Below are 21,180 nucleotides of genomic sequence, written 5' to 3'. Positions count from 1 at the left end.
ATTAGATTCCTGACCCCTTCTATACTATAGCTCTGATGAAGGGTCTAGGCCCGAAATGTCAGCTTTTGTGCTCCTGAGATGCTGCTTGGCCTGCTGTGTTCATCCAGCCTCACACTTTGTTATTTTGGATTCTCCAGCATCTGCAGTTCCCATTATCCCTTATATACTCACTAAGCTTTTATTCTTCATGTACCTATTCAAGCTTTTGTAATCCGTTTCTATGTTCCTGCAAACTTACTCTCACATTTTCCTCTCTCAATCAATCTTGTTGGCCACCTTTGCTGAAATCTAAATTGCTCCCAATCCTCAGAGGGATTTTTGGCCAATTTGTATCCCCCTTCTTTGGATCTAACACTTTCCCTAAATTCCCTTGTTAGCTACAGACAGGCCACCTTCCCCATTTTATTTTTAACCGTAAGCTGCCAAATGCTAGAATAAAAGTCACCTCTTTCCTCCAGCAGTCACCCCAATCCATCCATGTAGGATGATTTACAACAGATAAATTGATTAGGATTTCAATTAATTTTAATCATGAGTAAAGCATATCCCTGAAAGGGTAGTGAGTGAATCTGTGGAATTTGTGGTGCCAAATGTCATGAATCTCAGGACATTAAGTGAATTTAGAATCATAGACCTGTGCTTCTGCAAGAGATTGAAAACACTGGGAGTTGAGCTGAGTGTGGGAATTTAGTAATATAAATCTTGATCTTTTGCATTCTTAGAACTAAAACTGCAGTTAAGATGCAAGGAGGAGATGACAGATTATTAATTAGCATTGAGTTGACGCATTACAGAGATTGTGCAGGAAAGTGCAATTGAGGCTGAGGTAAGATATGATCGAGTGAATGACAAATTCTTGCTCTTAGTTTTTGAGAAGGGTCAGTGGTCAGGTATGTTAAGTGTTTTCTCTCTCTCTCCACAGATGCTGTCAGACCTGTTGAGTTTTGCCAACAACTTTCTGTTTTGCCCCTAGTTCTTAAATTGTGATTCAGATCTCGATACTACAGTCCAGGCTGAGTTTTGTCAGTCACCCTCCTTTGATGGGTTCACTGAGACTTCTCAAGAAACACCAAAAGCTGGATAACAGGCTGATTGCAGCTTTGGCCCTCAACCCACAGCATTACCCTGACCCCCTGTGGTCGGAGAGGGGGTAAGTATATCCGGGTCAAGAAGGATTTCCTGCCTGCCTAGCAACCGGTCGTTGCCGAGCTGTGGTCGTTGGTGGCTGGGGCCTTCAGGAGGAGACGATGGTAAAGAAAAACACGTACACAATAAAACGAGGCAAAACGGAACCGAACCGATAAGAACGATTATTCTCGGGTTGTTTAAAGAAGCGGTCGTGGGGCGGGCGGCGAGTGAAATAGATTATTCACTGAATGTCCATGGCCCGGGGGAGGGGGGAATGGATGTGGTTTATTGTTGCTTTTACTTTATTACTGCGTTCTTGCAACCCCAGCTTGTTCAGCTCACTCCATCTAATTCATACTTTTGTTCCGACGTTCCGTTCTGTTTAAATGATGACATCTCATTGCGATACTTTTGAAAAGTTTCCCTCGGGCCTGTGGCTGATTTGATTTTAACTTTGACGTCGTATGGTTGCAAAGCCGAATTACCCCTGCTGTCCCGTTCATTAAAAATAAAGTGGCTGGGGCCCTCTGGAAATGCTCCGTCCACATTGGTTCATAAAGATTGCCTGTATCTTGCAGTGTGTGGTAACTTGCCAGTGTGGTATTTTGTTGCCATTAAAATTTTATAGTTATGGCGGCGACGTGAATTATTGGCAGGATGTTTGGTTTCCAAGTTGCTGGGTAACCCCTAGTAGTCTGATCATAGATTTTAGCCTTCTAAATGTGTTGTGAGCCATGTTAGGGTCGATGCAGACTTGCCACTGCTGATGAGAGCAATCTGAGGTGTTGATCCTAAGTGTTTTGGTGACAGCGATCACAATTCTGTTATGTTTACTTCAGTGATGGAAAAGGATAGGTGTATACCACTGGGCAAGCTGGGGGAAAGGCAATTACGATGAGATTAGGCAAGATTTAGGGAGCATAGGATGGGGAAGGAAACTGCAGGGGATGGGCACATTAGAAATGTGGAGCTTATTCAAGGAAAAGTCCTGTGTGTCCGAGATAGGTATGTACCTGTCAGGCAGGGAGGAAGCTGTAGAGTGCGGGAGATGTGGTTTATGAAGGTGGAATCTCTGGTCAAGAGGAAGAAGAAGGCTTATGTCTGGATGAGATGTGAAGGCTCAGTTAGGGCACTTGAGGGCTACGAGGTAGCCAGCAAAGACTTAAAGAGAGAGCTCAGAAGAGCCAGGAGGAGACTTGAGAAGTTGTTGGCAGATAGGATCAGGGTCAACCCCAAGGCTTTCTATAGGTATTTAAGGAATAAAAGAATGACGAAAGTAAGATTAGGCCCAATCAAGGATAGTAGTGGTAAGTTGTGTGTGGAGTCAGATGAGATGGGGGAAGCGCTAAATGAATATTTTTCAACAGTATTCACTCTAGAAAATGACAACATTGTCATGGAGAATATTGAGATACAGGCTACTAGACTAGGTGGGATTGAGGTTCACAAGGAAGAGGTATTAGAAATCCTACAGGGGGTGAAGATAGATAGGTCCCCTGGGCCGGATGGGATTTAGCCTCGGATCCTCTGGGAAGCCAGGGAGGAGATTGCCGAGCCTTTGGAATTGATCTTTAACTCGTCATTGTCTACAGGAGTAGTGCCAGATGACTGGAGGATAGCAAATGTGGTTCCCCTGTTCAAGAAGGGGAGTAGAGACAACCCTGGTAATTGTAGACCAGTGAGCCTTACCTCAGTTGTTGGTAAAGTGTTGGAAAAGGTTATAAGGGATAGGATTTATGATCATCTAGAAAAGAATAAATTGATTAGGGATAGTCAGCACGGTTTTGTGAAGGGAATGTCGTGCCTCACAAACCTTATTGAGTTATTTGAGAAGGTGACCAAACAGGTAGATGAGAGTAAACCGGTTGATGTGGTGTATATGGATTTCAGCAAGGCATTCGATAAGGTTCCCCACAGTAGGCTATTGTACAAAATGCGGAGGAACGGAATTGTGGGAGATATAGCAGTTTGGATCGAAAATTGGCTTGCTGAAAGAAGACAGAGGGTGGTCGTTGATGGGAAATGTTCATCGTGGAGACCAGTTATTAGTGGTGTACCGCAAGGGTCGGTGTTGGGTCCACTGCTGTTTGTCATTTTTATAAATGACCTGGATGAGAGTGTAGAAGGATGGGTTAGGAAATTTGCAGACGACACTAAGGTCGGTGGAGTTGTGGATAGTGACGAAGGATGCTGTAGGTTGCAGAGAGACATAGATAAGCTGCAGAGCTGGGGTGAGAGTTGGCAAATGGAGTTTAATGCAGACAAGTGTGAGGTGATGCTCTTTGGTAGGAGTAACCGGAAGGCAAAGTACTGGGCTAATGGTAAGATTCTTAGTAGTGTAGATGAGCAGAGAGATCTCGGTGTCTATGTACACAGATCCTTGAAAGTTGCCACCCAGGTCGACAGGGCTGTTGCCTGGTATGGAGGGAAGGTCTTACGAGGAAAGGTGAGGGACTTGAGGCTGTTTTCGCTCGAGAGAAGAAGGTTGAGAGGTGACTTAATTGAAACATATAAAATAATCAGAGGGTTAGATAGGGTGGATAGGGAGAGCCTTTTTCCAAGGATGGTGACGGCGAGCACGAGGGGGCATAGCTTTAAATTGAGGGGTGAAAGATATAGAACAGATGTCAGAGGTAGTTTCTTTACTCAGAGTAGTAAGGGAATGGAACGCTTTGCCTGCAACAGTAATAGATTTGCCAACTTTAGGTATATTTAAGTCATCATTGGATAAGCATATGGACGTACATGGATTAGTGTATGTTAGATGGGCTTGAGATCGGTATGGCAGGTCAGCACAACATCGAGGGCCGAAGGGCCTGTACTGTGCTGTAATGTTCTATGTTCTATGTTGCATTGTATTGAGGTTGGTTGGCTCGCCGAGCTGGTTTCTTGTTCCGCAGACGTTTCGTTACCATGCTTGGTAATGTCCTCAGTGCAGCCTCTGATGAAGCGTTGGTGTGTTTTCCCACCTGGTTTTTAACTCTGGGGTCCATTCCAGAGTTAAAAACCATGCGGCAAAGCTCACTGATGCTTCATCAGAGGCTGCACTGAAGATGTTACCAAGCATGGTAACGAAACGTCTGCGGAACAAGAAACCAGCTTGGCGAGCCAACTGACCTCAAAACACACAACCCGAACTACAGATTTACTCCAAAACCTTAGAGTTGCATTGTATACTGACAAACATGAATTTTCCCCAACGGTGTTCTGACATTGAGATGCTAAGTAATTCTACTGAAAAATAATAAAATCACTTAGCATAAGTAGGAGCAAGGGTAGTCTATTTCGATCCTGATCCGGACTGATCATTGTCTGCTTTTTTTCCCTCCTATATACCTTGATTCTAGTGAGCTCCAAGGATCTGTTTATGTCTTGCAAATGATCTAACTAAGCATTTACAGCTCCCTGGAGTAGAAAATTCCAAAGATTAACCAACTCTTTAGCCTGACAGCATGTTTCTTTTTGAACTGGTTTCCTTTGGTTAGACATCGTCTCAGCATCCTGTCCAGCATGCTCAGAGTCTATTTCAAGGACATCACCTCTCATTCCTTCTAAACTTCAGAGCACATGTTAAATAATCTAGTAATCTCTATAATTTTAGCTTTATTATTTCATGGGATGGAAGTGTTGATGGCAAGACCTGCATTGGTTACTCATTTCTACTTCACACTTCCTTGAACTGTGTGACTTGCTTGACCATTTCAGAGGGCATTTAAGTCAGTGTTACTGTGGGTCTGGAGTCACAGGATGGCAGATGTCCTTATCTAAAAGATTTTAATGAATCAGATCAGGTTTTATAGCAACAATGGTGTCACAATCGTCATTACTGAGACTTAGATTTATTAATTGATTATAAGTTATATTAGGTGCCATGGTGGGTTTTGAACCCTCAATGGTCCCAGAAAATTAATCTGTGCCACTTGATGATGAGTCCAGTGACATTACCACTATGCAATTCAATTAATAAGTCTGGAACTAAACGTTTGTGTAATAATGACCATGAGACCGTTGTTGATTGTCATTAAAACCCATATGCTTCACCTATGATCATTAGGGAAGGGAGATCTGCCATTTTTACCTGGTTTAGCTGATATCTGACACGTGATCCACAGCGATGTAGTTGACTCTTAATTGCTCTCCTAAAATGACCTAGAGTCACTCAGTATATCTAACTGCTCCAAATTCTGATCAGAAGGACTGAAACTGAATGGACCACCCAACATTAACTGAGGCACTGGAAGCAACATGACAGCCATGTCAACCCTGCAAATTCCTCCTTACTAATGTCAGGAGCTTGTGCTAAAATTGGGAAAGCTGACTCATGGACTAGTTGAGCAACAGCCAAACGCTATCTGTAAAAAATAGTTCTGTGAAAGCGACTATATCCCACATAATTCCATCATCATCCTTTAATAGGTTCTGTGCAATTCTCAGGGCAGATCCACCAGAGGTTACAGAATGGTGGTATATGGAGAGGACGGAGTTCTCAACATTGACTGTGGATCCCGCAATGTCTCATAGCATCAGGCCAAACAGGGTCAAGGAAATGTTGTCCTGATTATCACCTTCTGACCATCTCAGTCCACCAGCTGATGACTCAGTACTCTGCCATGTTGCACGCCACTTAAATATACTGAGGGTTGAAAGGGCACAGAAGGAATGTGGATGGGGGTGGCCGGAGATTTCACTGTTCATCACCAAGTATGGCTTGGTAGCACCACTTTAACTTAATGGCCAAGTCCTAATAGACAGCTGATAGACTTGTCCTACAGCAGATGGAAGAACCAACAAGATGAAAAATTGCACTTGATCTCATCTTGACTTCCTCCTGAAGTCCTGAGCATCACAAATGTTAGCCTTGAGGCAATTTAACACATTAAGTGATATAAAGAAACAGCTGGAGATACTGAGTATTGTAAAAGCCACATTTCCTGACAACATTTTGTAGTAGTAGTAGAACCAGCCATGCCTAGACTCAAGCTGTTCCAGGACGGCTACAATACTCTCATCAACACAGCAATGTGAAAAATTATCCATGAAAATTTGGCCAATTGCTGCCCCATCGGTCTACTCTCAATCATCAGCAAAGACATACTAGCAACAGTGCTATCAAATGCCACTTACTTACTCAACCATACCCTGCTCACTGCTCAATTTGGGTTCCTTCAGGCCCATTTGGCTCCTGGCCTCATTACAAAGGTCCAGGCATGTTCAAAAGTGTTGAACTTAGGGGAATTGAGAGTGACTGCCCTTTACATCAAGATAGCATTTCCTGGAATGTGACATTAAGTGATGGGAGTTTCATGAAAACTCTCCATTAGTTGGATTCATATTTTGTTGCAGCTCACTTGTTTCAACCATAGGACATCATTGATAGAGTTACTATGGGTAATGTCCTTCTTAATGTCCTTCTTAATCTCCATCCTCAGATGCATAATTAAACATGCTGATCTTTTCCAGCAACTTCTGTCTTTGAATCTTCAGATGCATTTTGGTCAATAAATAATCTACTAGAGGAGGACAAGGGCCCTTCATAAACATACTGATCCTTAAGGTTTTAGAGGAGATTTGAACTTCTAATGGCACAGCCCAGCATATCAATGAAAGAGACAATGATGAAGATTTGAAAACTATCTTTAGCCAGAGGGGCTGAATGGGTTATCCATCTTGACCTCTTTCTCAGTTGTTCAGCATCCCACATGCCAATTCAGTTCACAACATGTGGTATCAAGAAATGACTCGGCACACCAAATCCAGCAAAGCCTGAGGCCCTGACAACCTCCTGCCTATAATGCTAAAGGACTACATTAATGCAAGTACTATAGCCAAATTTGTAGCTGACACTAAAATAGGTGGTGAAATAAGTTGCACTAAAGAAATAAGAAATTTATAAATTGATATGGATAGGTTGGGTGAGTGGCCTAAAATTTGGCAAGTGAAGTTTGATAAGTGAGGTTGTCCATTCGTGTCAGAGAAATTAATTGGCAATGTACTATCTAAATGGAGAGAAACTTCAAAGTGTTTCAGTACACTGGGATCTGGGTGTCCTCATGCATGAATCACAGAAAACCAGTATGCAGGCGCCACAGGTAGTAAGGAAGGCAAATAGATTTTGGGCATTTGTTGCAAAAGGAATAGCAGGGAAATGTTGCTGCAACTGTACAAGGCAGCAGTGAGACTGCACTTGAGGTATTATTTTTGATCTCCTTACTTGAGGTAAGATACAGCTGCATTAGTGGCAGTTCAGTGGAATTTTGCTAGATTGATTTCATAAATGTGGGGTTTGCCTTTTGAAGAGAGATTGAGCAGTTCATTTTTGTTAATTCATAAAGTGGAGTTCAGACCGAGATCAGATTAGCCATGATTGGATTAAATGGCGGAGCAGGCTTGAGGATCTGAATTGCCAACTCCTGCTCCTGGTTCCTTTTGCTCCAGCGCTAACTACATCAGTGCACGTTCCAGTACATCTACAACACTGATGTGTACCTAACAAAAGACGAATTTTCCCCAGGCATGCCCTGTCCATAAATAGAAAGGCAAATCAAATCTGGTCAATATTGCCTCATCAGCCGACTGTTATCAGCAAAGCACTGGACGGTGTTGCCAATAATTCTGCCAACTGCCATTTACTCACTATTTACTGCCTGGACGTCAATACAGGCTTGTTCCAAACATAGATGGCAAAACTGAATTTGAATGATTCTTTTTCTGAGGTACCCCTTGGGATTGAGGCTGACCTTTCTCTCCCTCAGTGGAATACAGTATGAGTCCCAACCTGGATCTCAGAACTAAACAGTGAATTATTCATTGACAGTGTAGAACTTTCTTTGAAAAAGAGAAAATTGTTGTTCACTGTCCTTGTAGGAGACCTGTCTATGACTTCTCACTTGGGCATGGTGACGATGTCAAAGGGAATTGAATTTTTGTCTGAAAATGTTTTACCTGCATATTCCCTCCTGCATTGTTTACAGTTGCTCAGAACACATGCTGACCCAGCTGTAACTTTTCATTTTTCTGTACTCCCACTGGATGGATGATGCCTTTATCAATACCTACTTTTTGTTTCGCTGAGAACTTCAAGGAAATTATAAGGCTCTTAATTTCACTACCATCCTGGTTCTTTGTAAGCCACCCTGGTCACTGGAGAACATTGTTAGAAAACCTTGCTACCATCATAGCCTAAATCTGCCAGTCCATCCTGGTCATACAGGGCTGCAGCACCACACAGTGTAATGGATAGCCATCATCCTCATTTTTGTCTTTGTAGAGCAAAGACATCTATTATTTGAATTATTTCATCGACAGCCATGCTCATCCATCACCTCTGAAGCTACATTGCATGCATCTGTACACTCTGATCGGAGAATAATGCACGTGAAACTGAAATGTTTTTCGCGTGGTTGCTGGTTAACTCCTTTAAATATTTGGTCACGTTCTGTACTTTTTTCCCTATTTTTAGCACAGTGTGCATTTTTATTTTTTTGGGGTGACAGTAGCCTAGTGGTGCAATTGCTAGACACCAATAATGTTCTGGTGTCCCATATTTGAATCTTGTCATGGTAGATGGTGGAATCTGAATTTAATAAAATCTGAAATTAAGTGTCTAATGATGACATGAAACCATAGTTGATTGTCAGGAAAAACCCATCGGGTTCACTAATGTACTTTAGGAAAGGGAAAATCTGGCATCCTAGTCTGGCCTCCATGTGACTCCAGACCCACAGCAATGTGGTTGACTTAACTGTGATTTCGGCAATAAATAGTGACCTAGAAGCAATGCTCACATCTCTTGAATAAATTTTTTAAAAAGCTTCCTAATATATCCAGCTAGCTACTAGCTTAGTGTAGCTTGTAAGTGCCTTGTCACTGTTGTTTCCAACCTAAGCAATGCCAGTGGATTCAGAGTTTCAAGAAGAAAATCAATTGAGAAAATTATTTAAACAAATATTTGATTCCAAGACTACTAAGCGGTGTTAGAGGCACAAGATGTTAAGTTTAAACCATGAATCACTTGTACACTGTAAATGAGAATATGTATAGAACTGTTGTGTGATCTATAGTTTTGTTACATTGATAATTTGTGACATTGATGTATCTAGGCTGCTGGTTAGAATGTGTGTTTCTATTTTCTCATATGCTGACTGGTACAATACTGAAAAAGAATATCAAAACGCATTAGAAGAATTGTGATGTGAGATTTTATATTCCACCAAATGTTATCTCATTTTTAACTAAAACAGAAATTGCTGAAGACACTCAGCTGGTCTGGCAGCATCGGTGGAGAGAAGGCAGAGTTACCGTTTCAAGTCTCGTGACCCTTTTTCAGAATAGAAGGGTTACTGAGTTCAAAGCACAAACTGTTTTCTCAGCATATATGCTGTCAGACCTGCTGAGTTTCTCCAGAAATTTCTGCTTTTCCAGATTACCAGCATCTACAGGTTTTGTTTTATTTTGCTGTTTTGTATTAATCATCTTTTCTTAATTACAGAGTGAGGTAGAGGAAACTCTGAAAAGGATTCAATCTCACAAAGGTGTGATTGGAACTATAGTTGTGAACTCAGAAGGTATGTGGCTCTTTGTGCCTTAGTTTTCTAAGTTACTGGATACATCCACACTGAAAACAATAACTCTAAGTCTCTAATCTTGAATCTTGTCTCTTAAGATGATGTAGGCAAGAGACCTTTTAACCAGTCACAACTGTCTGGTAGAGCTATCCAAATAACCCCTCTCCCCTGCTAAGTTCCCATTACCGTAATATATATTTTCCCTTCAAGTATTTATCAAGTTGCCTTATGAATTTTGCTATTGAACCTTTGTCATTGCTGTTTGAAGCAGAGCAACTTGGATCACAGGGTTTTTTTTCTTAAATTACTTTAAATCTGTCTTCTAGTTACTGATTTTTCTCACACTGGGAACAGTGTCTTCTGATTTATGTTAGCAAATTTAGTCATGATTTTGAACATTTATCAAATCTCCTCTGAATCATTTCTGCTCTAAGTTAAACAAGCCCAACCTCGCCACACTGTCATATAACCAAAGCCCTTTAACCCTGATACCATGTAAATAAATCCCTCCAACATCCTCCCCAAAACCCTGATTTTCTTCTTAGGTTCAGAATCGAATCTGATGTAGATACTGGAAATGGATTCATATATTGGCTTCTAGAATTCAAAATAATATGCTACCATAATAAAAGTTCATTCTGTATTCTTTGATTTTGGAAGTAAGACAGTTGTTATTTTCAGCTTATTACAGCAAGAGTTCTGTCTGTTTTTACCATGAAGAGGTATGAGAAGAGGGTGTGGAAAGTGCAATAGAGAAGAGCAGCCAGTCATTGCGAACAACAGAGCAGACTGATGGACTGTACTCCTACACTTTTTTCTTGTATCCTTATTAGTCATTAGGGTGAAAGAATTCCATATTAATGCTTGACTTCAGCAGTGTCCCTAATTTTCTAATCTGTGACAATGGCATAACGCACTACTGCTTTACCTTGAAACTGGATTTGAATCCAAATGACATAATGAAAACATCATCTCTTTCCTTGTTAAAGGAAATTAATTCAAGATTGAACACATTGCACGAAAGAAGTCACAAATTCAGCTGGTATGCAAAACTGCACAAGTACGTGAAGAGCTCCATGGTGCGTCTAATCCATACCTGTCCACTCTTTCTCTGCCAGCTGCATCAGTCCCACACAAAATGAATCCCATCAGCAAGTTAACTGCTCAAAAAATGCTGAAAACAACGAAAAAGCTAACTTACAAATACAGGTCTGGCATAGTTAGTTATAATGTGTCGGTTATTCCTCTAAATGGAACTTGGTTCAATTTGGAAGATAACAAAGCGTGAAGCTGGATGAACACAGCAGGCCAAGCAGCATCTCAGGAGCACAAAAGCTGATGTTTCGGGCCTAGACCCTTCGTCAGAGAGGGGGATGGGGAGGGGGATGAAGGGTTTAGGCCCGAAACGTCAGCTTTTGTGCTCCTGAGATGCTGCTTGGCCTGCTGTGTCCATCCAGCTTCACACTTTGTTATCTTGGGAACTGCAGATGCTGGAGAATCCATTATATCTGATCTCAATTTGGAAGATGCTGTTTTTATAACAGGCAAAACAGTATTGCCTTCAGGGAAACTTCAATTCATAAATTAGTACAATAATAAAGGAAAATGCACACTCTATCCCTCTTCTGTGGATAAACATATAGAAACAGGAGTCCTCCGACCAATATGAGGTTCTTCCCTTGCACCAGGGTCTGCAACGTGTTTGTTTGAATCAAATAGTGAGCCTAAGTTTTTTTGATAAAGAAGGTTAAGTTAGGCTCAAAGAAGTATAATCGTTGGAGCATGGCAACTAGTAATCCTGACACTTTTTTCTTCGTGTAATTCATAAATGCACAATCTGCACATAAGGGGGAGCTGAAAGTCTTTATCTACCACTATTGAGTGCTTTCTTTTCGTTTTCCCTCTGCCTTGATATTTTCAAGAATGCGTTGAGTTTGAGTGGAGATTATTAAGTAATTCTGCCTTAGCTGCATCAATAGCACATAGTTGGTTACTCTGAGTTCTTTCCAACCATGTGAGCACTACTGCATGTACTTCTGTGCATATCATTGCTGCAGTTGGAGACAGATTAAGAGCAAATATTTGATCCTTGTAGTTAATGCACCAACATACATCTCTATGATGTGTGCAGGCCCAAGAGAACTGATGAGATGAGACAGTGGGAGGAAATCTAATTGTCCTCCTAATTCTGTAGCATTCAGCAGATTTTGGAACATTGTATGTTAATAGCAAAAGCAGAAATTGTGGAGAAACTCAGCAGGCCTGGCGGCATCTGTGGGGAGAAAGCAAAATGAATGTTTTGAGTCCAGTGACTCTTCTTCGTAACCAAGATAATAAGTTGAACTCTCAATAAGATTAGATTTACTAGTCTTTAACCTGAATTTCTCTATTGCATCTATATTGTGATGACATTGATGGCTGTAATCTCGTGCCTTCTCTCCCCATCGCTGTTGTGCTATCTGACTTGTACTTAACAGTTCAAGATGAGCAATGAAACTATGACATACCAATTGCATTACAGTGCGGTCTCTGGTGAGCGCAACAGGTTATGATTGAAGAAAACAAGATGAGTGAAAAATCAGAACCCAGAATAATTACGTTTATGCACTGAAAGGTGATCTTTGGCATGTGTATACCAATTTCTGCTCCAACAAAGAATCCTGTTGGGAATGTCTCTGTGTATGTCATCCCATTTCCATGCATCAGGAATAATGGAATGTAAGCATGCTAGCACTGTTTAATACTTGAGGACCTTTTGGATAAGTTACCCTTCCTATATTCATATTTGCCGTCTCAGAGGGGAAAGGTCCTCTTGAAGAGGCGCTAAGAAGCAGGAGGGTACAAGTCTTTTGGTGGCGAGAGTCACAGAAAATTGGTCAGAAGTGAAAACACAGGCTGTGAATATGTTGAGATTGAGTTATTGACCTTTGTTTGGGTATGAATGTATGTTTATATGGAGAGAAAGGTTCAATTCTTGGACAGGATCAATGTTTTAGTATTGAAACTTCAATATCTTGCATTTAGAGAGCTTGCAATTTTTAATTTTAACGTAAGTGGTGCAGTGTCAGATACCTGGAGGGGCATAAATTATTCATGCAGCAGATGGCTAGTTTGCAGGGAATGGTTTTATGCTGAAATTTTAAAAAATGGCATTTACGTTTTAATAGTAATCTAAAATTTGGGATAATATTCTAAATGGCCTACTTCTTAATGTATAGTGTGATCACATGCTACATTAATTGGTGCTTTAATAGCTGGTATCCCATGTGCACCCAGCGATTTGCTGAATAAATGGGAACCAGTGCAATCAAATTTAGTGATGGTTATACCATTAAATTGTCCATGATCTGAATATAGTATTTCCTATGAGATTGCACATGGAATGATGAAGGCAGCATTTTATTAAGCCAGAGAATTTATTGAGCTTTTTTTTAATACTTGCCTGCAAAAGGCCTTGCAATAGCAGCTGCATTTTGTTTCTTTGTGTCATCCGAAAACTCTCCAGCTAAGAGAAGCAGGAAAGCAGTTAATAAGATCAGGATGGAAGTTCTACAAATTTACAGTTGGTCACCTTGCTTCTCGGAGTGATCAAAGTAACTTAGTACCAGTGTCTATCCCAAGCAAAGGTTGTGGTTTAACATCAGCTTTTGATAATATTTTCATGGGGTGAGGGTATCACTGGCAAGCCTGGCATTTATTGCCAATCTCTTGTTGAACTTAAGATGGTGGTGAGGAGCCACCTTCTTGAACCATTGTAGTCCATGTGGTGTAGGTATATCCACAGAGCTGTTTAGGAAAGGAGTTCCAGGATTTTCATCTAGCAACAATGAAGGAATGCAATATGGCTCCAAATAAGAATGGTGAGAGTTTTGGAAGGGAACCTATAGGTGTTAGTGTTGCTGTGTGCCTGCTGACTTTGAAAAGTGCTGTGAAGAAGCCTTTCCTTTCTCCTTTCAATTTCTGGTTGACCTCTTCTGCATTTCAGACTTTTTTCTGGTCTACTTTTATTGTGTGCATTCTTTAAAACCAGCTCAGAGAGATTTTAACAATTGCCTGTCAGCAGCCACAAAAAATAATTTGAGCAAAGCATCTAGACTTACTCTCTGATGAAGGGTCTAGGCCCGAAACGTCAGCTTTTGTGCTCCTGAGATGCTGCTTGGCCTGCTGTGTTCATCCAGCCTCACATTTTATTATCTTGGAATCTCCAGCATCTGCAGTTCCCATTATCTCTAGACTTACTTACTCTTTTTTTTGGTTCCTAGTTGAAGTGCCTTGGGCAACTGTTCAATGTGCAGTGTATGATATTTGTATGAGCTCATATCTTCTACTTCATTGCATTTACGTAAATGTTTCTTAAAATTAATTAATGTGGGCATAACAGACAAGACTAACATTTATTGCCCATTTTTAATTATGCTTGATGTAGAGGTGCTGGTGTTGGACTGGGGTGGACAAAGTCAGAAGTCACACGACACCAGGCTATAGTCCAACAGGTTTATTTGAAATCATGAGCTTTTGGTGTGCTGCTCCTTCATCAGGTGAAGTGATAACGGAGCAGTGCTCTGAAAGCTTGTGATTTCAAATAAATCTGTTGTACCACAACCTGGTGTTGTGTGATTTCTCACTTTACGCTTTGAGGATCTTGGTGAGCCAAACTATTGAGCCACTTCTTTTTGTAATCACTACTTATTGTACAATTTCTTAGATCTTTTTGGAGGGCTGTTATAAATCAGTCAAATCTCTGTGGGTCAGGAGTCTTTTATAGGCTAGACCAGGAAGGATGGCAGATTTTCCTTCTAGTCTCCACAGCTGATGCTAACTTTTACTTCAGTTGAATTTAAATTCTGCAGTTGCTCTGATGGGATTTGAACTGATTCCTCTAGATCATTAGACCGCTGGCTTATTAGTCCAGTAACCACTGTGCTAGTGTGCCCCCATGAATTGTACAAGGCTTCTCTTTTTATTGTGACAGTGGCTTGGCCAATGGCTTCGGTTTGTTGGCATTGGTGTGGTGGAAGAAATACTATAAAAGATGAAGCCGCGTTTTTGTCCATGCATAAAGAGAGTTGGAATTAATGTTGCTTTCCATCATAGTTGTGTTATGGGAAAATCAATAAATTATTGAGATTTATAAGGTTCCATAAATGAAATTGTCTGGTCAAGGGAACAGAACTGGGTAAGATTGACAGTTTCAGGAAGGAGCTGGATGTGCAAGTACTTATGGCACTAACTCCTTACAGGTGCCTTTTATGATTGCAAATTTCTACATTTAAGTTTAACTCTACTTTTGTAATACTGTTACATTTGACAACTTTTTAAAAAATGGTATTTTATTTTGATTCAAGTGAAATACAGAAGCAATTTAGAAAGCTACATAATTGTTTCTCGTATGTTTTTCATCTGCAGGAATTCCAATAAGGACAACCCTGGATAACTCCACCACTGTTCAATATGCAGGCCTGTTTCATCAACTTGCCATGAAGGCCAGAAGCACTGTTCGAGATATTGATCCACAGAATGATTTGACTTTCTTAAGGGTCCGATCAAAAAAACATGAGATAATGGTTGCTCCAGGTAAAGCTGTTTGATTTAGGGTGAAATTGGTTATTTTCTTGATGAGTGGCAATCCACCTTAATTAAGAGCACTGTATCTCTGGGTAAAATTGCTATGGGGGCAACTTTGAACGAGGTTTGAGCAGGAATTTCCTTCCCACTTCCAGGTGAGTTTGCAGATAAGTGAGGAACCCTCATGGAACTGTGTGATCAATAATTAAAACACACAAACTGATGAATAACTCTGCACTGAACTCAGTTGATAACAGTTGCATGGATGGATGTGAAAGGGTGTTTGCGTGACTACTTTTTGACTTCCGGTTTTTGTAGTAATATTGCACATTGCTTCCCTGTGATAAAATCTGCACATCCAATAAGCTGTGCAATTAACTGCATACAAAACCATTTCTTACCACTCTGCTTCCATTGCCCCACTCAAAATTTTTTGTTACATTATTTGTAATGTTCCAAAGCCTAAGGATTTTATTTTTAATTATAGATAGCCACAAAGATAATAGCGAACTATAATGTGAGTCCATACTGATTCTCCATCCTCTATGTGTCTTATTTTTACAGAATGTATGTTCTAGTTGATGGCAAAAAGCTTTATTTCATTAACCCAACTTGATTCAAAATTGGTGAATTAGAGCCGGATAACATTTTCGCTTCATGATCTAATATCAGAGTGATATAAAAGTATTTTCAAAACAGCAGGCAGAATTCAGTTTGGCCTTAAATAAAAAAGGGGTAGTGTTAGACTACCATTTGAAATGTCTGGAGTGAGCAGAGGAAGCAGCTTATTCATGCAATTCCTTGATGGTTTTATTAAGCAATTTTGGCATGGATATGGAGTAGTTTCATCTGGAATGGCAGGTTCTCTGTATAGACCAACAGCAGGAAAGAGACAAAATTAAGATACAGTGCTGAAGAAACTCAGTGGGTCTAGCAGCATCTGTAGAGGCAGAAGCATTGTTCATAATTCAAGTCCAAACACTCCTCTTCAGGTCATTCATCTGCAGATGTTAACTATATTTCTGTCTCCACAGATTCTACCAGACCTGTTGAGTTTCTCCAACTCCTACTGTTTTTAATTCAGATCACCAGCATCTGCAGTATTTTGTTTTTATAAGAGACAAAATTAGTTTAAAATAAGGGATTTAAAAATCCTCACCAAAGCAGTGTGTATTATACGTATTTCCATAAATATATCACATCTCACTGTGTAATAACATTATATTTCCTTTTGTAATTATTTGGACCTTAATGCAATTTCTTGCTCAGAGGCAAGATGCTTCTTAGAGTGAACTATTAAATTTGATTGCCAGTTATAATGTTCCTCATTATATCTAATACTTCTAACAATTTTTCTGTAAATATAATGTGTGCTATGTGACTAACTTCAGAATATTCATTTAAGCCAAGAAAATCAGACTTGCTCATTACTTCAGCACTGCACTCATAGGTTATTGGATCTTGATTACTAATGAATTAAATTGTGCATTACAGTTTTCTAGTTAGTGTGCTGCAGACAAGTGGCCATTTATCAAATTATCAGCATTGAGATTTTTTTAAAACTCTGCTATTGAAGAAACTAACCAATTTCAGTTTCTCCAACAAATTGGTGCAAGTGTGCTTTGGGGAAAGTAATCTGTGTTCTATAATGCTTAACGGTGGCCACCATTAGTGGAAGAGTTGTAGGAAACAGTTGGTGAAATCTGGTGTCTACTCACCTAGAGTTAAATAGGGAAAAACACAAGTTGTCATCAGTGATTCTCTGCTTCTGTACTAGAGAGTACGTCCAATTATGGGCTAAACACAAATTGATGTAATGGTGTGAACTTGAGCTGATTAGCTACTTATGAATTAAAATTGACAGTCTTCGAGCTTGTCTGAGGAGGCAATATTTATTGCAGATAGAATACATTTTATTCATTCAGTGGATGTGGGTGTCACTGACCAGGCCAGAATTAGTGTTAGTTTTCTTGAGAAGGTGGCACCTTCTTGAATTACTGTAGTCCATATTTTAAATGAAATAAATATGCACAACAGTTAAAATCCAGGTGTCCCATTTTATCAATCTTTTCACACCATTTCAATTTTTAATTTTTTTTTCATATTTTGTTCACATTTGTGACTTTTTCCGTTTCTTTTCATGAGCTGCCATTGCTTAAAGAGAACGCCTATGAAGGCAAATAGAAATGTATTTTGCACAGTTGGCTTCAGTATCGTATGCTGAATGGATAATGGGGGTCCAAAAGTGGAGAACAAAAATGAATCATCAGAAACCCATCCATAATTTCACCAGATGGGAACTTTAGTCCACTGCAGCGAATGTAGAGGGAGAGGGTGTAGTTCAAAATGTTCATGAAATTGTGTTTGAGCAGACTATGCTTTAGTAAAGGGTGAATTAGCTGGTGATATGTTAGAGGAGGACTTTTAGCCATGATCCATGTCCTGTTCAGACTTGTCTGTGGCAGCAGCATTGATAGTTCATGCACGATGGTTATTTTGTCAGGCAGCAGTAACATGTTTAACATCACCCAAAACCCAAGAAGGCTGCATTCACCAGGTCAGCAATGCCAAGGTCCAAGGGGGTGAGTTTGTCAAACTTGAGATCTTCACAGTAAAAGAAGAGACTTTCTAAATTTCTTGGAATTGCCAATTTCCCCATAGTGTTGGGGAACTCCTTTACCATTGAAGGCACCCAATAATACAGCTGTTACGTACAAATCCAGGAAGGATTTGTTTTATTAAACATGATACCCGTTTGTGATGTTTGACCGTGGATTCTGAATTCAGTGCTGAATCTACGGCTAACGAGACTCAGCATGACCAGGAGTGAAGCTCAGGAAAAAAATATAGTCATTGTTAATGCTGAGATCAACTTTTAGAGGTAGTGTAACTGTTAATAATTCCCCAGTACCCTTCAGTTCAGACCCATCCACCACATTCCGTTCCACAGCCTCTATGGTGATTACTGGATAAAGAACAACGATACGTATTTCACACAGACCCAAGGGGTCCAGGAAAAGGAGATGCACTGTGATTTGTCGCAGTGAAGCATTTTCACTGATTATTTGCTGAACTCATTGTAGGAACCCTGTGGGTAGAGATGGTGTCTTTTCATCTTCCCTACTACCCCGGTGCACAATCTTGCCTTTCTCCAGCTGGACCCCTTTCTCCCTCCTCTGGCTGACTGATTGTATTAACTAACTCTGCACTTTGGACAATACGCCTCTTCAGGAAAAGCTCAGCAGGTCTGGCAGCATCTGTGGAGAGAAATCAGAGTAAATGTTTCAGGTCACTTGACTCGAAATGTTAATCTGCCGTTCTTTAGTTTTTTACACCTTCTTTTGGTTCTGTTTCAACAACTGTGTCTGCTGACATCTCCCTCTACAGCTTATGCGTCCAAAGCCAGCTACCTATTGTGGAATGGAAGAAATTTATATTAGGGAAGTGAGTTCATGTGGCATTTAACAGGAACTTGCATGCTGTGTGTGCACCCTCGTCATTTTTACATGTTCAAACTACTTTTAAACTTGCAGCTCAAAATAAACACCTTTACTCCTTCCAATGTCTGCTTTGACATCAGACTATCAAAAGATACCTAGGAGCTGTCTGGGAGTTTCTTTGAAACTAGCTAACCTCCTTTGGTGAAACAACTCATGGACAACTCTCGTAAACTGAATGGCATTTTACTCTACACAGATGTAGAAAATCAATATTGGTTTGTGCTTGATTGTTGGTTTGACAGACTACTTAGGTGCTTTGGAGACAGGGTATAATTCACTAATTGCAATTTCACACCACTAAACTGTGAAAGGTCTTTACGAGTACTTAACAAGGCCTGTCAGCAAAGGCAATTGAATTTTACAACCAGTTTAGTTTGAATTCTGACCACCCCACTCATAGACAACGCTCTTCACTATTCATTGTAACAGTGATCTTTTAAAAAAAAATTGTAAGTCTATGTTTCCGAATAACTACAAACCTTACCAGATCAGGTCCAGTCTTTGTTTTCTGATATTGCTAAATGCAACTGGAGTGCAAGCATTCAAGGCCTGAGCCATTCTTTGCTTTCATGATGTCCCCGGCTTCTTGTTCTTCAGAAATCCCGATGTGATGCCACCAACACCAACAACATTAAAATTCTGATAACAACCTGTTCTATTTTTGCATTGCTTTTATTTTTCTTTCATGTCAATAATTTCCATTATAGAATAACTATTTACTTTGGATACCTTTTTGAAAACAATTTTTACAACTTTCATTTTTATTCAAGTAAACCATTTCATTCTTTAACTTAATAATTTTTTTTTGTTTTCTTCAAATGATACATACCTCTCAAGAATCCTGAATTAGTGTGCATGTTTTATCTTCCTGTCCATTTTCAGGGAGTGTGGCTACATCTTGTCTGCCATGTATGATCTGATAATTACAAGTACTTTAAGGAAGACTGTTCAGCTCTCCGGTAAATAATTCATACACACATGTTTCTTTCTGTTTTTTAATCACGGGATTAGCTAGAGTTTACTTGGCAGTTTCCTTTGCCATCATTGGCGGCAGCTATCACTGATTGCAAAATTTGACCGTTTTTAATGAAAAAGACAGCTCGTGCATTTCATTCCAATTGCAGCCAGTTTCTCATTAAGTTTATGAAAGAACTCTCAATAGCATCCATCATTTATTAAAGCACTATCAATTGTACAAGAGATCTTATTCATCATAACAGTGGTCTGCCACTGGATTCACAATAAATTGTAACTGTGTGCGTGAATGTGTTTGTTATCTCAAGTAAATCTGCTGTGAAATTGCTCAGGAATGTTCAGAATTTAAATGACTTTGAGTGTGTTAACTTATAAAGTAACATCATTCATGTATCTACCCAAGATCTCCCTTCTGCAATTCCATGCAAGATTTCTCTCTCTTCCTTATTCAAAAAACATGTCTTTACATTATAAAAAGATTAATATGGATGCTGGAGATGGAATGCAAAGCTAAATGGGGTTTGCATAGAATCGGACTAAGAGCAGCTTTTAACAGTCAGCTGACCTTTTTCCTGGTACCTGACTGACAAAATAGAGTTTGAGTTTGCCATGCAGAATTGTGTACCTAATTTGCTTTTGCTGTAAAGAGAGCATGTCGTGTATTGGTTACAGATACGTAATTGATAATTCGATAATTCAATAACTCACTGTTCTTATTACCCAATGACATTCACGCAAGGTGGTTCGTAATTATGCAGTAACATAACCTACAGTTGGTTAAGCGAAAATATGTGGTTCAAATTAATAGTAAATGTGTCATGTGATGAATTTCATGACAATCTCTATAGTTTTGCAGCTACAAATCGAATGGTTCTCAAAATACATCTTTCAAACAAAGAAAATTTCTGATTTGATGTGACAAGTAATCAGATGAGATGTTGGAGTCTAATTTTTCTTTCTCTTCAATGTTCAAACATGAAACTTGAGCATGTGGAAAATATTTGACAATGTAAATTGTATAGTTGGAAGAAGGCTTTTTAATTCTGAACAGTCTTGTTCTTTTTGTTTCCTTTACAGATAAAGAGTACCTTCTAATTGTCATCCAAAATCCAAGTGAATGAATTCAGTGCACATATCAGAAAGACATCAAGAGAAATATTCAGCTAAAAACTACCAGAAAAAGTTAAATAAATTAATCTGTAACAGTTTGAGTCATGATTATTTTTCAGTTATTTTTGATGAATTTCAATTTTTTTTTCTAAAATGCTTTCAAAAGAAATAGCTCTGTTACACCTCATCTTTTTATTAACCTTTCTTTGTGCTTTTATTATTTCTGCAGTGAATTTAATCATTGATCTAGCCCTCTTATCAGTGGCATGCAACATTCCTCCTGCGATTCTCAGTTCTGAATTTGTAAAAGTTTAGGATTTTTTTTGGAAGTAATTTTA

At 39.6% G+C, this 21,180-nt stretch overlaps 1 protein-coding gene across 1 annotated transcript; it reads left to right on the top strand.

The window, feature by feature from the left end:
* The first annotated feature begins 1,116 nt into the window (after positions 1-1,116).
* On the top strand, positions 1,117-20,937 carry LOC125459622 (dynein light chain roadblock-type 2). The gene is made up of 4 exons (XM_048546223.2): positions 1,117-1,250; positions 9,617-9,692; positions 15,099-15,266; positions 20,810-20,937. The coding sequence occupies exons 1-4, from the start codon at positions 1,248-1,250 to the stop codon at positions 20,851-20,853; spliced, it is 291 nt and encodes a 96-aa protein (XP_048402180.1). The 5' UTR covers positions 1,117-1,247; the 3' UTR covers positions 20,854-20,937.
* The last annotated feature ends 243 nt before the right edge of the window (positions 20,938-21,180 follow it).

This window comes from Stegostoma tigrinum, chromosome 16, assembly GCF_030684315.1.
Source record: "Stegostoma tigrinum isolate sSteTig4 chromosome 16, sSteTig4.hap1, whole genome shotgun sequence".
Taxonomy (NCBI): domain Eukaryota; kingdom Metazoa; phylum Chordata; class Chondrichthyes; order Orectolobiformes; family Stegostomatidae; genus Stegostoma; species Stegostoma tigrinum.
This window is presented reverse-complemented; position numbering and strand designations above follow the sequence as displayed.

What these genes read in the sequence shown, in the direction of transcription:
- LOC125459622 (XM_048546223.2), top strand. An exon ending in TATAGTTGTGAACTCAGAAG is followed by an intron (nt 9,693 to 15,098) that starts GTATGTGGCTCT and finishes TTTCATCTGCAG; the next exon opens with GAATTCCAATAAGGACAACC. An exon ending in TGAGATAATGGTTGCTCCAG is followed by an intron (nt 15,267 to 20,809) that starts GTAAAGCTGTTT and finishes TTTCCTTTACAG; the next exon opens with ATAAAGAGTACCTTCTAATT.